The sequence below is a fragment of the Homalodisca vitripennis genome, chromosome 2 (genome assembly GCF_021130785.1).
Source record: "Homalodisca vitripennis isolate AUS2020 chromosome 2, UT_GWSS_2.1, whole genome shotgun sequence".
In the NCBI taxonomy this organism is placed as follows: Eukaryota; Metazoa; Arthropoda; class Insecta; order Hemiptera; family Cicadellidae; genus Homalodisca; species Homalodisca vitripennis.
Window position 1 is genome coordinate 207,866,824 of NC_060208.1, and position 15,379 is coordinate 207,882,202.

General features: G+C 34.1%; 1 protein-coding gene across 2 annotated transcripts; it reads right to left on the reverse strand.

Annotated features, from left to right (window-relative positions):
* Nucleotides 1–860: 860 nt before the first annotated feature.
* LOC124355344 (N-acetylmuramoyl-L-alanine amidase-like) lies at nucleotides 861–6,593 on the reverse strand. 2 transcript variants are annotated; one of them, XM_046806449.1, is made up of 4 exons: nucleotides 6,238–6,593; nucleotides 4,075–4,242; nucleotides 3,067–3,210; nucleotides 861–1,656 (listed from the first exon to the last, which is right to left on the reverse strand). In XM_046806449.1, the coding sequence occupies exons 1-4, from the start codon at nucleotides 6,548–6,550 to the stop codon at nucleotides 1,103–1,105; spliced, it is 1,179 nt and encodes a 392-aa protein (XP_046662405.1). In that variant the 5' UTR covers nucleotides 6,551–6,593; the 3' UTR covers nucleotides 861–1,102. The 2 variants fall into 2 exon arrangements, with proteins under 2 accessions (XP_046662405.1, XP_046662404.1); XM_046806448.1 differs by having other exon boundaries at nucleotides 3,067–3,213.
* Nucleotides 6,594–15,379: the final 8,786 nt, after the last annotated feature.

Here is a 15,379-nt window from a genome sequence, read left to right on the forward strand (position 1 = left end):
ATTGTAAATCTCGAAACTTAGTGTTATCGATTTATTTGTATCACTGGACGACGGCAAACATTCTGAAAAAAATCACGTTTCCTTCACAATCCATCCATCGTCAAAAACAAACTTCAAACTGTATAGTGATGATTAAATTAAAAATTGATTCATTTGCTTTAACAAAAACAGTTATTACAAACCTCGGTGCTTTCGTTGCAATGCTGTCTTGAATAATGATATCTATATCTAATATCAATAATAATATCATTATCTGGATTTCATGCGGCCTAGACATTTCAAACTCTATTTTATTGGAAGTTTTGAATAGAAAAGAAGAAAGCTGTTTCAATAATTTAAAGACCTTGTATTACGGCATTTGGTATTGCTTAAAAATAAAATTAGCCAGTATTTTTTAGATTTAAAACACAGAGCTCGAAATTTAAGTTGAGAAGAGATCCTGTTAAAATTGACATGGGTGTACTTCCTGGCCATATTCAGGAATAGGCAATCAACATTTATGTGATTCTCAAGCAGAGGAGGAATTTTAAAAATGGTTTTGAAAATTTTTGGTTGAGTTATCTTTCTGTTTAACCGCAAGTCGCTTTGGGAAATTAAAATTTGTCAGTAAAACTCTCACTTAACGCATAGATGGAGCAAAACTGGACGTTGAAAGAGACTTGTTGTGTGCTTTGTCGCTGCTAAAACTAGATATTTAAAAACTTGTAAAAGACCAACAGTGCTGACCTTCTCACTAAGTTACAAAGTGTCATATACTGTACAATAGCAAGTTTCATTGTTTTATGTACACAAAACACTGGCGAAAATATGTATAGGCAAAGACTATGTTAAAAGGAATTCGAGGTAATATTAAACGTTAATAGAAATGCATCAAATATTTAATTTTTAAACGTACAAATCTAAAGTCTAACCTAATCTACTAGTACAAATCTTACTGTTGTGTTGGACACATAAGGTGATGATAGTAGATGGGAGGTACACTGACCAAATTTCAGTGTACTAAGAGAAACTCAAAGCTTGAAAGATTGAGAGCCCTTGGTAAATAGGAACATTCTTGAAATGTAAAAATATCTTACGGGTTAGCTGAGCTGTTTTGTCATTTCTAAACCTCACTCCTCCTTATCACTGGAAGGTCCCTCTGGAACCTCTCCCAAGATTTAAGCTTCTCCATCAACTTCACCTCGGGGAAGTCGACCACCTGTAGTTGACACTGACACACCAGACTGTAACTGTCCGATATCTTATTCATCTTGACGCCCAACTGAATGAGTTTTCTCAGCGCTTCCATCTGCTCGTTGGTGGGCTCCAAGTGGGCGAAGGTGCCCATCAACGCCACCCCGAGATTGCCAACGTTGTGTCCTTTGGTGTGAGACCCCAGAAAGTCCCAGCCGCGGCCAATATAGACCGATCCGTCCTCGCCGATCAGGAAGTTGTAGGCGATATCCAGCCAATCTCTGGCGCCCATGTGGGTCCGTTGCAGGCTGTTTATCTGCTCCCGACACAGATCCGGGGACGAGCAGGGTTCCGTTTCGGTGTGGGTGACCACTACCATCTTGACCGGCAACCGGTTGACATCCAAGGTGCCTAAGGGCGGAGCGGCATTCCAGGAGCGGCGGTTCATTATCCGCGGTGCCATGATCAGAAGGTGTCGTGGAACTGGAACGGATTGACAATTTAAAGTAAGATAAGAAACTTTGTTAGAAGAAATCTAACAAATATTTAATGTAATTAATGAATTTGCCCTGACAAATCGAATGGGGACATTTGATAGAGTACTTAACCCATTGGCCTTGTATCACGGAACCGTTCCGTGACAAGTACAGTGCCATCTAAATAATTTTTTTAAACTTCTTTTTCAACCAAATGTTAGTATAAATTAGACTAATATTGTTGTAACACACAAGAAAAACTGCAATACTACAGTTAATTGAAATTTAAATGAATAATAAGTTACTATAAGAATATTAGTGTACTACAAGAGAAAAAAATCAATATTCTTGGAATTTTCAGTATTTAGAAAACACATTTATTCTGACAAATTATGCATATATATATACACATATTCTAGTATTGCTCGGTAGAGAAATACATTTCAAATAAAATAAAAGCAACAATGGGGTATTTCATTTTATATTATTTGAGTAAACAAAAATTTAAAATTTAAAAAATTCCAAAACTTTTTTAGTTTGTACAGCATTATTATTTTTAAATTATGACCAAATATATCACTATCTATTTATTATTAAAGCCCATTTCATGTTAATCCAAAAATATATAAAATATAACCAAATAACTTGAAAAATAAATTTTTTATAAACATATAACAAACTCTTACGTTTTTAGCATTTTTAATAGGATAACTCCAGTTGAGCTGATAGTAAAAATATGTATAAGCCAATGGGTTAAAGCACATCCAGTATATATTGTATTAAACACTGCAGTGACTACCTTTTTACGTGTACTACATACCTAAATACGTTGTACTAAATTTCTATAATACAAATTTGAAACACAGCATGAGATCGCTTATCATACAGGAGACACAGGTCTAAAAACCACAAGTAATATGAGTACTCTCACTTAAAAATAGTGGTAATACATAGAGGGGTAGTGTACAACAATCTTCGACCAAGAATAATTTAAACAAAATTTGACCAAATTCTATCAAAACAAACCTGAAAAACTCTAAGTAAATCAGTGGTCATAAAAATTGACCAAGTGGATTAATGAAGTTAGCTCAAAACTGTATGACCGATATCAAATATGATCTCACTTAACAAATAATTTGATTTGGGAATGTAAAGTAAAGTAAAGATGTCTTATTTTACCAGGTGAAGTTAGGGCTAAGAAGCCCTCTCCAACACTTAACCTGGGGACCAACGGCTTCAAGGTGACTTCCGATTCTTCCGAATCACCACCAATGGCCGGGCAGGTGGCTGCTTGCAAGGACAGGATCGCTCAGCGGTCACTCATCCAAGCAGCAGCCACGCTCGACTTGCTTGATCCGGTTATCTTGCGGTAACCGTTGTACCCGCCTTTACTAGCGATCCTTTACTACCATTTTACCTGAGTCCACATAATCGCTGAGGCGGGGATTAGGCTTCTTGAACTTGTCGTAAGCCAACATCGCCGTGGAGACCAAGTTGAGACAGCTCAGTGACACCATGGCTATTAGAAGATACCACACCCACTTCTGCAGCACCACCACCTCTTCTAGACAACGAACGCGTGTTTGATTAGAAATATACAGGTACAGTGTGGAAATGTACCTCTACGTGTTATAACACAACAGGTTCAGCTAACATAACATGTTAAAACAAATGTCGTGATCAATGTGGACGAAGTAGTTGAGTGCAAGATGGTATACCTTTCAAAAAATAAAATTATCCATTAACGTTCTTGGACAAATAATGCAAAAATTTGTTACCTTCAAATTAAAAAGTAAATTTACAAAATAACCCTTTTTATAGTAAAAATAAAACTAATAAATTAAATTATGTTTACTTCATTTATGTATATAAAACAATTTTATTATATACAATTTTTAATTTATATAAGTTAATTAGTTTTTTTCTCTTTAAAAAGAATGTCAAACTATAATAGCGATTATTTTGATCAAAGCACTGTTACAGCCAATTGTATAATCACAATTTTCTTAAACATAAATTTAATTTTTATACATAAGTTTAAAAATAATTTGATACAAATTATATTAAAACACGAAGTTTTTAACAGTATCAATTATAAAAAAATATAATTTTCTTAATTCATAAATTAATGAAACACGTTACTCTTCGAAACTAACACATGTATGTACATATTGTAAAAGTTCCACTCTTTTATGTTCAGAAATTGTTGAGCTTGATTAAAATATTGTCTAATTAAATTTAATTTTTCTTCATTTAAGGAAACCATCTCAAAGAGTTATGCATTTAAAAAAGAGTGCTGTCCAAACCCAAAATTAACTGCACCACCTTAAGCGCAAATTTTGGTACATTCCACAGAACTTTGGGAACTAATGTTTTCTTGACTAAATCATGTACAGTCACCCAAACGTACTTAAATCTCGTTTACCTGAAACACTTTCCTTGAGATTTGTGGGGGGAGGGGGAGATTTGTCATCAGACAGCACCAGAAAGTTGAAGGAGAACACTACACCCGACACCAGACACGTCAATACCGAGATCGTGACGAGGGTGACTATGAGAAAATACCATTTGTGGTGCAGTCCGAAAATAGTATCTGTAAATAAATATATGGATTAGCCAACATAATGCAGGAAATTAAAGCAAAACACACTAGGTTGCAGTTTAGAATGTGATCCCTGACATATAACTTGAGCATAAAAATTCACAATTCACAAGTGCAAAAGCCTACACAAGAAATTTGTAAATCATAACTGATTTATGTTATATTGACAGTATATTATTTCTAAATAACTCGGGTAGTATTTAATTTACCTGCGTTGCCTAAAACGTTCCAACACCACTAATGAGGTGGTCCCTCCAACTGATGACCGACGGCACAGACGTTCATCAATACCGCTTATGAACTGATGGCCGACGTCACAGACGTTCATAAATACCGCTTGTGAACTGATGGCCGACAGCACAGACGTTCATCAATACAGCTTGTGAACTGATGGCTGACGGCACAGACATTCATCAATACCGCTTGTGAACTGATGGCCGACGGCACAGACGTTCATCAATACAGCTTGTGAACTGATGGCTGACGGCACAGACGTTCATAAATACAGCTTGTGAACTGATGGCCTGACGGCACAGACGTTCATCAATACCGCTTGTGAACTGATAAAGACGGCACAGCCGTGGGTTAACTTTCCACTATTATTACGCCCAAATCGTTTAAGTTATAGAGACAAAAACTTGCACCAGTCGAATCCTCTACTCATAAATATAAATTAATTTTATATAGTTTATATTCGTAATATTACTCGTCAGCTGATATCGATCCAAATGCTGCACGGCATACAGCTGACGGACTATGCAGCTGGTGACGCGCTGCACGGCCTTGACGATCTTTGTTGCTACTGTTGCTAGGTTATTATGTAGGCTAGTTGTGTATAATTTATTTGTATGTTGTAAAATGGGCGATTCTCGCTATTCAAATTATATACGTGAACTATTGGATGATGAAAATATTAGTTTTTATGACGAAAGTGACATATCGCCAAGTGCACGATGATATTTCTTTGCAAGATTTGTTGTCAGGTAGTCTGGATGATTATAAACTGGTGGAATGTGAATTGGGTTGTGAAAATTATACTGAGAGTGAAAACAGTTCATCATTATCTGATATTCCTCTTGCCCAATGAATTTATCAAGCACCATTATGGATAACCATACGGCCAAAAAAAGTTGTACATACTTTACATTTTCGTGTTGTAAATAAGTGTATATACGTTATAATCTTTTTGTTAACTACAAAACTTTGTATATTTTGTACATTTACAGTATCTTACTATCTCAAGTCATGCGAAAGTTACATGGAGTAAAACTTAGAAAATATAAAATTTAGGATACAAATTTATTAATTTCTGTACAAACAAAAAAACAATACTGTAGTAAGTGCATATTTGTATTATTTTACATTTTTTTTCTGGTTTCTAACAAAAAAATGATATACAACACTTATTACTTAGCACATTTTTTAAATATCCGAAAAATATACTGCTTACAGACAAAAACCAGTGTATCATTCTGGGAGTTTCGTATCAGTCGGAGGGAGAGTCTATTGCAGATTAGTAATACATTGGAGTGCATTCTATGTGGTTAGATCTTTATATGCTTTTCAAAGCTTTTGTGTTCATACCTTCAGGAATATTCCTCTGTTCCTGATTGTTTCTGGTGGTGCACCGTAAGGAGTTTATGCCAGCCGGTTCAATTCCCACTTCTTTTTTCGAGTTTTTATTTTCAGTGCTTCTAATGTTGTTTATTTATTCACTTTGTAAATATTTTCAATCTGCAAACCTGATAAATAAATCAAATGTTAACCATAACTTCAATAATGTTATTTTCAATATTTAAATATATATTTAATAAATGTATATTTGCTGTCAGCTTTTAACACTAGAAAGTTTATGAAATTACAAGTAGGAACAGTCTGGAAGGCTTTTCTTGTAAATCCGTAAGTGGTTTATACTGGTTAGGCCATTTAAACTGGACTTCCATCGCAAGGATTGTAATAAAGTAAAATAATGAGGCAGGTGCTTACCGTACAGGCCAAGATTGCGTCTTTCCCAGCCGAAGTAAGATATGAGCCTCGGCACGATTTCTTCACGCCCAGAGTTGACCACGACGGTATAGTCGGTCCCGACGTGGAGAGACTCCGACTTGGCGTACAAATTGTTTATGTGGAGGCTTCGGACTCCTGTATTGTGGCTTACAGGGAGAAGTCTGTGATCATCAAGGCTGCTCTCTGAATCGCTCCTGCTGTGCCCGACTGTAGAGACAACCTGTCCAGAGACGCTGGCCACCACATCCTCTTCAGCGCGCACAATGTCTCCTATGACGAGTGGAGAAGTCATAGTGACTGTTGTCGGAGAGACCGACTCAGTTGTGGCAGTCAAACCCCGGCATCCTCAAGATAATACTGTTATCTTATCGCTTTCTTGATAAAGTGCCTGCATCTCTTTCAATTGATTGCAGTTATCGTGTTTGCAGGTCTGTATTTTATCCATTTATATACAAACATACATTTTTTATTGTTGTTTTTGGATTCCGTAATCAAAGGAAATTTAAAAAAATCTCCAGGAAATTGTGACATGAGGGTGAAATAGAAAGATTTACCTGAATTTACCCTTCTTGAATCGTTTACCTCTCAAAATATTAAGTAGGGTTGGAAAAGTTACAGTAGTATGGTAGTAGTAGTAGGGTTGTATATTAGATTGGCAAAGTACATTAAACTCAGAAAACAATAAATCTATACCACCTAATTTTGGACATATTTATACTCACCTATAGACCTTACATTATGAAATCAGATAAAAATACATGTTCTTAATTCACAGCAAATGATTATAAGGATGATTGGATGAATATCAAAAAGTACTGCGTCATAAATAGTCACAGAGGCCTCGATGTTATGGGTCAAATGGATGAACGGTGATTTTTACCCTGAAAGAGTAGCTCAGAGTTTTGTAATCTTCATTAATAGCAACTACTGTAACAACTCAACATCTAGAGTTAAAGTGCATTATAATAATATCTATAACATCAGAGTTATTATTAATAATATCATTCACATTTAAATGTTGATGATGAAAGAAGAGTTTTCCAGAAACTATGGGATCACTAGCAGCAAACAAAGAAGATTGTTTGCGGCTTTATTAGCGTTTACTCTCAGCGCCTTCATAGTCTCTGCTGCACATTGTGTTACAGTACAATCCTGTTATTACCGCTTATAAACTGAAGGTGACAATATCCTTCTTAGTTTGTAATTGTTACTATCCCAGCTGTAAAATTATACATCGTGTGGATTATACATGAATCAATTAAATAATTGCGTTAAGAAAATGTGACGTTAATTAAATATACAGTATTATAATAGTGTCTTCCTACTGTTAATTGTAGAACAGTGGCAGATTAACAGGTTTAGAATTATTAGTTCTTTCTTGTATTAGGTTATTCTATATTAATAATTCGAGGGTTATTGTAACACTCCAAGAAGTGCAATTCTGTTGATATGATTTCCAGCCCTTAAAAATGCAGAAATATCCCCCAAAACGAGAAAACAATTCTGTCGTCTAAAATTAGATCTAGTTAATCTCGTGTGAAAGCGAATATTTCCTACAGAAGAATCTACCGGATCTTAAGTTTTTTTAACATATAATATTAGAAATAGTAATAGAAATTCATTAGCTGTTTTAAGTTTTTTTTGTATGTATTTTTACATTAATACTTAATGCAAAGCTGAGCATTTAGGTCAAATGTTTTATTTATTTCTGGTTTGCTTAATTATATACTTTTATTGTAAATTTTTCACATTTTAACGTTGGAAACGTTAAACGTTAAACGTTATTAGAAACTAAAAAAATATTTATAGGTATTCGCCAAAACCCTTGGTTTGATATCTCTTTCTAGAAATTTGGAATTTCTCTAGAGTAGGGATTTGTCCATTTTTATTGGGCAAGTTTACATAGCTCAACATTATCGGTTCCTATAATTGATGGCTAAGCGTTAGCGAAGTGATAGGAGGGAACAATCAAATTTATCTCTGTGTTTTATTATACCCGTATCCGCACAATGATTTGAAACGAAAAGTGTCTGTGTGGCTATTGGTTTAAGTGTGACTAATGCGAGTTAAAAACATTATTCATATAAATTGTAAACTGATCAAGTCAAATCTGAGACCCTATTAAACCCAATTAACTACTATTTATTCAGTGTAAATTAGTTCATAATTTTGAACTCAATTAGGATTATCGTTATGCAATAATTTTTTAATTAAAACTACATTCCGAAGACGTTTATATATCAGGAATACTAAAGTGAATCTAATTTGTTGACAGACTGTCAGATAACAGTTAATAAAAGTAATTTATTCATAAAGAATGTAAAAAATAGTACGTAAATTGATTTCTCTTAGATTATGCTCCTGATAATTAAGAGGGTAAAAGTTATAATAAATGTAATAGATTGAGTTCTTTCTCCACACAAAAACTAATAAAACTGTAGAGTTGAAATTTTGAGTAATACTTAAATACTGGAATAAGGGGTATTTATTTGTGTTTTGAAATTAATATGGAGCGTTTTCAACCCCTATAGAATTTAAATGGCTCATTTGAATGCGGGGGCATATTACAAATGGCGGAACGGCTGAAATGTCTGTTTATATTAAATTTAACGTCCTAACAGTAACCATACCTCTTACTTCCCTTTACTCAATTACTATCGTGTGAAGAGTTCATCCAAACAGATAATTTAGATTGTAGGTATTGTAGAATCTACTTTAAAGATAATATTAAATGCAGTTTTAATAAAAAAAAAATCATTAAGTATAAAAATGCTTGATTGACTGTCTATTATAAACACTAGCACATACCCTCGGCTTCGCCCGCAATTTATATGCAACATTCTGTGTATTTGATTGAACAGCTCGAACGATTTCAGTAACACTTGAACCTTTTTAGACCAATGAAGAGGAACTCCAAAGTTGAAGCTCCTAGCTTTCTTAGTGAAGGCATTCGTTATGTAATACGATATGGTCCTATGATATTTAAAAATAGAATTAGTAATGTATCATGCATTGGGTACCCATTTTGCAACGTTCATTTTACGAGGGTCAGGGGTTAAAAAAAAAAAAAAAAAAAAAAAAAAAACGGCGAGTAGTTATTTTATTTCAGGTCTAGTACTTCTAGTTCTAATTAATTATATTACCAACGCAAATTTGGAGTTTTCCATTTCCCCCAAGGGTCAGATTCCGTTATATGCCCCCAACGCTTAAACTTTTTTCAATGAACTTAGAACGTTATAAAACGATGTAGTTGAGTAACAGAACTAACATTCCATCAATCAACAAGCATTTCCAGGTATTGCGATCGGTATTGTTGTCGCTGTTATCTTATCTTTCTCGACAATCCCGATTAAGGCAGACCGCGCGGCATCACATGATTATTCAAGTTTTTTGCACGGTACATAATTGCCTTTCCATTACAATTCAATTTATATTTCTGATCAGCCCTTTGACTGATTCCAAACAGTACAGTTTTCTAAATTGTATAGATATTGGTATTGAAAAATAAAACTAAAATCATCATCAATAATACTCACACATTTCAATACTTACGTTATGACAGTTGTCATCTGTATGTAAAGATGATACATTAAATGATGCAGTAAAGTACATGTTCTTGCTTCCCAATCCATATTCGCTCCAACTTATGAATTATATCAGTATTTATATACATAATCAATATCGTATTCCTCATCAGAGAGAAATGGATACGATGCCCCCTCGACGATTTTCTGTCATAAAAATTGCATTAAATATCTGCAAAGTTTATTGTTTTGTGATTTCACGTGCAATTTTCGCGGATCACTGCGCTCGCTTTTTTCCTCAAATCGTAGTCACGGAGCGAATGGGTTACTGAACACCAGTCCCTCCGTTTTTGTTTCTTAAGGTGCAGTAAATAAAAGGTTCCACAATGTCTAAGGAAACTAAATTCAATATCTTACATGTACATTCACAAACACACTCACAGTTCATTATGTAAAATCCGGAATAAATTAATCGGTTTGCCTTGATGCCACTATGTTGAAATAAGAAGGGTTGGTAAATTTATGATTTTACTCTGTAATACATTTATAAAGTACAATAGAAAATAGTAGTTAAATTAACATGTGATCGTGCTGTCATAATACAGCGTTTGCTCTTTGAATTAATATTTCACCACTTTAGAGATCAAGATAGGAATTTAATTGTTTTAAAGACAGTGGGATGTAACCCGTAAGAAGTTTCGAAAGAAGAATAGACCTGTCCCAGGGACTAAGAATTTCCATGTAAAAATCCAGTACAATCGGTTGAGTAGTTTGTGCGTGAAACAATACAAACATACAAAGGCACTTTCAAATTAAAAGTAGTATTAAGATTAGGATTAGTAAAACTAATGATGGTGCAAAGGACGAATTCAAGCCATATCAGGTATTATAAATATTATTTGAATAATTCTATAAATCTACAAACAGGATGTCCGAAAACTCTCTATCAACTTTCTCAGGTATTATTCCTGAACTGAAGAAAATTCAAAAATATTACCTGTAATCAAACGTATTTTCGTTACAAAATTTTTAAGAACCCGCCATTTTGAAAATAAAGCATTAAAATAATATTTTTCTGTAATTAAGTCATAAAGCTATGTACCAAATCTCTACTTTAGACAGCAAAACATTAAACATACATTTTAAAAAATATAAGTGAAAAATTGTAGTTGTTTGAGTGATTATTGAAAAAAGGGTTTTTTTATATCGAACAAATTTTGGATTACTGGATTTAGGTTACATATATTTACTTCTTTGACTCTATAGCACGATTTGTTCGCAGTTGCCGGATAAAAAAGAGATACAAGAGATACTTTCCAAGACTTACAACATAATTCAAGGCAAAGAGTTACCGTAGTAAAACAAAGTGAAATTATTTCCGATGGTCGAAAAACCCATCGATTGCAGAGAGCTCGTGTTACAGTGACCAGAGATACTGATTACAATAAGTGAACTGACAGGGATGTGAAATGAGGACATAACCGTATTACATCAGGTCTATAGAGGACTTATGTACACTTTCCGGAAAGATTGTATGAAGGTACAAACGTGCCCAGCGAGCTCTTGTTGAAGTGATGAGAAATACCGATTAAGCTACGTTTTCCTAGCTCCGCGACTGGGCTTGCTCCGTGCTACGTAATTAAGGCCCAGTGCGAAGCGTGTTTAGTTGAAGCGCACTTAAATACTGCGCAGCGCAAATGTGTTTTCCTAGGATTTGTCATTTTACGCAGCGTAACGCGCGATTTAATTTGTACTGATCAATGTCGGAGCATACGGCAAAGAAGGAAATGCTGGAATCTTAAAAAAGTCTAAAATGGGGAAATTGATTCAAGAAGGAACTATTTTCCCACCTCCTGAAAACCTGCCTTCTTCTGAAATTAAGCTACCATTTGTTGCAGTAGGAGATGAAGCAATAAACTGGATAATGATGTCATGAAACCCTACACGCACAAACAAGCAATCGCAGATGTTCATAAACGACACTTTAACTACGCCACTTGTGCTAGAAGAGTAACTGAAAATGCATGTGGTATTTTGTGTCACATTTTCAGAATTTTTTTCACACCAATAAACTTGAAACCAGAAACAGTCGACTTAGTCATATTCGTAAGTTGCTGTCTTCATAACTGGATCAGGGATGACTTTATTGCACGCAACCCCAAAGGACTAGTGACTCATCCGCAGCACGAACTTCCTACACAAATATGATCCCTTTGGCTTATGTTGGAGGCTATGCTAAAGCAGAAGGGTTTAAAGTAAGAAGCAGTTTTACTGATCACTTTAATGGAACTTACTACTCAAATAAAATAAAAGCTCTGTATAAAAAAAAAACTGTGTAATGTGAGCAAACTTTGTAGCTTAGTAATTAAGGGGAAGAGAGTTTATTTATTTTAATGTTCACTACCTCAGGTTTAAAAACGCCAAATTTAAAGATTTGTATTACCATCAGTAGAACTTGTACATTATCTCATCTGTTCACTATAAGTATTAATTTGATTCATCTAAATTTGTTCAAGTTAACATGAAAGTGTATATAATAATAATAATAATATACACACAGTCGTCAGCCCTGCTGCGCGGTACGTGATTGGCTGCTCTCGAGGCAGTGTTCCCAGTCGCGCAGCAAAGACCACGCAGCGCGGTTAAGACTTAAGCACGCAACGCGTAGCTAGGAAGACACCTCCATTGGTTTACAGAGAACCGGTGGTTTCGTCAGTTACGGAGCACGGAGCACGCAGCGCAAAAAGCCCAGTCGCGGAGCTAGGAAAACGTAGCTTTACAATAAGTGAACTGACGTGATGTGAAATTGAGTACATAAACCGTATTACATCAGGTCTATAGAGGACTTATGTACACTTTTCAGAAAGAGAAGATGAGGGTACAAACGTGCCCAGCGAGCTCTTGTTGCAGTGATGAGAAATACTGATTACAATAAATCAGTAGATTACAAGAAATTGAGGATTTAAATCGTAAAGTTGAGGATTATGAACTAGCTGTTACCCGCGGCCTTGTACACAATATCATAGGTTTTGCATCTGTATAAGCAATTCTAATTCGAGTTAACTAGGTTTCGATACCAATGTTGAGCTTGTCTTCTTGTCAAGATTAATATTTTAAAAAGTTTATATTAATGGTCGCTGTAATTTACTGTGGTCTTAGTGTTTTTATGCGAGAGTTGAGTTTACCTTTATCCCGTTCAGAAAAAAGAAAATAAACAGCTCTGAGAAGCATACTTCTATAAAAAAACATAGGTATCATATAAGTTTTTAAATTTAAAGTAACATTTAGGCTACGTTGTCTTTTATATATGTACTGCTAAAAGTTACCCGCTGTTTTGCATTTGGGATTGTAGTATATTTTGGACCGGTATGGACACTTCTCGTTCGAGCGAATTATATATCCGACGTGAATTTTGAGTTTTCCTTGTTGCCCCGGCCAAGAAAATAAGTCAAAAAGTGTATTCAGAGAGGTCTACTTCTGTCAAATTACAACAATTATGGTTTTAAAACATGTTTTAAAAGTTATAGTGGAAGTTATGCAGTAACTTACTTATGTACGTTATAAAATATCCTATTCGCTAGTTCTATTCGGTGAAATAAGATAAACCGTGTGAAAACTAATGATTATTCCTTAGAGAATTACACTCTATAAATGTAAACATATTGAAAATAGTGTTTAAATTAAGTAAAGATGTGGTTGTGCTGTAATAAATAATATTCACACTTTCAGACACCAAGATGGGATTTTTTGCTACTTTGAAGACCAGTTGGGCATTGACCAGAGGGATTTCGAAACAAGAATACGCTTATATTCATCCCTCGGATCGTAAAAATGTCCATGTAAAAATTTCAGTATAATTTTTTGAATAGTTTTATGCGTGAAAGCAAAACAAACAAACAAAGGCACTTTCGCATTAATAAAATTGCTAGCAGTTACACTCGCCTTTGCGCGCAATTTCGTAGGTTTTTGCATCTGTATAAGCACTTCTAATTCGAGTTAACTAGGTTTCGATACCAATGTTGAGCTTGTCTTCTTGTCAAGATTAATATTTTAAAAAGTTTATATTAATGGTCGCTGTAATTTACTGTGGTCTTAGTGTTTTTATGCGAGAGTTGAGTTTACCTTTATCCCGTTCAGAAAAAAGAAAATAAACAGCTCTGAGAAGCATACTTCTATAAAAAAACATAGGTATCATATAAGTTTTTAAATTTAAAGTAACATTTAGGCTACGTTGTCTTTTATATATGTACTGCTAAAAGTTACCCGCTGTTTTGCATTTGGGATTGTAGTATATTTTGGACCGGTATGGACACTTCTCGTTCGAGCGAATTATATATCCGACGTGAATTTTGAGTTTTCCTTGTTGCCCCGGCCAAGAAAATAAGTCAAAAAGTGTATTCAGAGAGGTCTACTTCTGTCAAATTACAACAATTATGGTTTTAAAACATGTTTTAAAAAGTTATAGTGGAAGTTATGCAGTAACTTACTTATGTACGTTATAAAATATCCTATTCGCTAGTTCTATTCGGTGAAATAAGATAAACCGTGTGAAAACTAATGATTATTCCTTAGAGAATTACACTCTATAAATGTAAACATATTGAAAATAGTGTTTAAATTAAGTAAAGATGTGGTTGTGCTGTAATAAATAATATTCACACTTTCAGAGACCAAGATGGGATTTTTGCTACTTTGAAGACCAGTTGGGCATTGACCAGAGGGATTTCGAAACAAGAATACGCTTATATTCATCCCTCGGATCGTAAAAATGTCCATGTAAAATTTCAGTATAATTTTTTGAATAGTTTATGCGTGAAAGCAAAACAAACAAACAAAGGCACTTTCGCATTAATAAAATTGCTAGCAGTTACACTCGGCTTTGCGCGCAATTTCGTAGGTTTTGCATCTGTATAAGCACTTCTGGTATAAGTTAATTATATTTTCCTACGTTTTCACCTTATGTTTTAGGGCATTGTTTAAGGTAGATAAGTACTTTACCTAATCACTGAAATCTAAAATGGAATGACAATTAACGGTTATTCCTTAGAGAATTTACTCACTATAAATGTAGAAAAATTGATATAATAAACAATGTTTACACAGAACAGTTAATTAAATTAGACATGCTATTTTAATTAATATTTCACAACTTTAGAGACCAAGATGGGATTTTCCAAAACGGGATAGTTTACGCATGAAAGTGAAGCAAACAAACAAAGGAACTTTCGCATTTATAATATTATTAGGGTTGGGATGTGAAGGTTTGAATTCATGTCATTCACGCTCCTATGTACAATAGAATTTTATTTTACATGAACATAGTTTAAACCTGAAATATTATTTAATTTAAATATTAATATAAACGTTACAAAAGAATAAGCAGGATATTAGGTTAGGTAATCTTATTCCCAACGTACCAAATATATATATATATATATATATATATATATATATATATATATATATATATATATATATATGTTTCTAGAACATAAAGATGCTAGATCCTCATCTAGTTTTTACAACGTGATGTGTTCTAGACTAAACTTTTAATAATGAAATGCCTAAATATATAATTATACATATAAAATTTTACT

Coding starts and splice junctions, on each gene's coding strand:
- LOC124355344 (XM_046806448.1), bottom strand. CDS start 6,550: ATGACTTCTCCACTCGTCATAGGAGACATTGTGCGCGCTGAAGAGGAT. Junction 3,214..4,074: donor TCTCAAGGAAAGTGTTTCAG/GTAAACGAGATT, acceptor TTCGTTGTCTAG/AAGAGGTGGTGGTGCTGCAG. Junction 1,657..3,066: donor CAGCGATTATGTGGACTCAG/GTAAAATGGTAG, acceptor AATCCGTTCCAG/TTCCACGACACCTTCTGATC.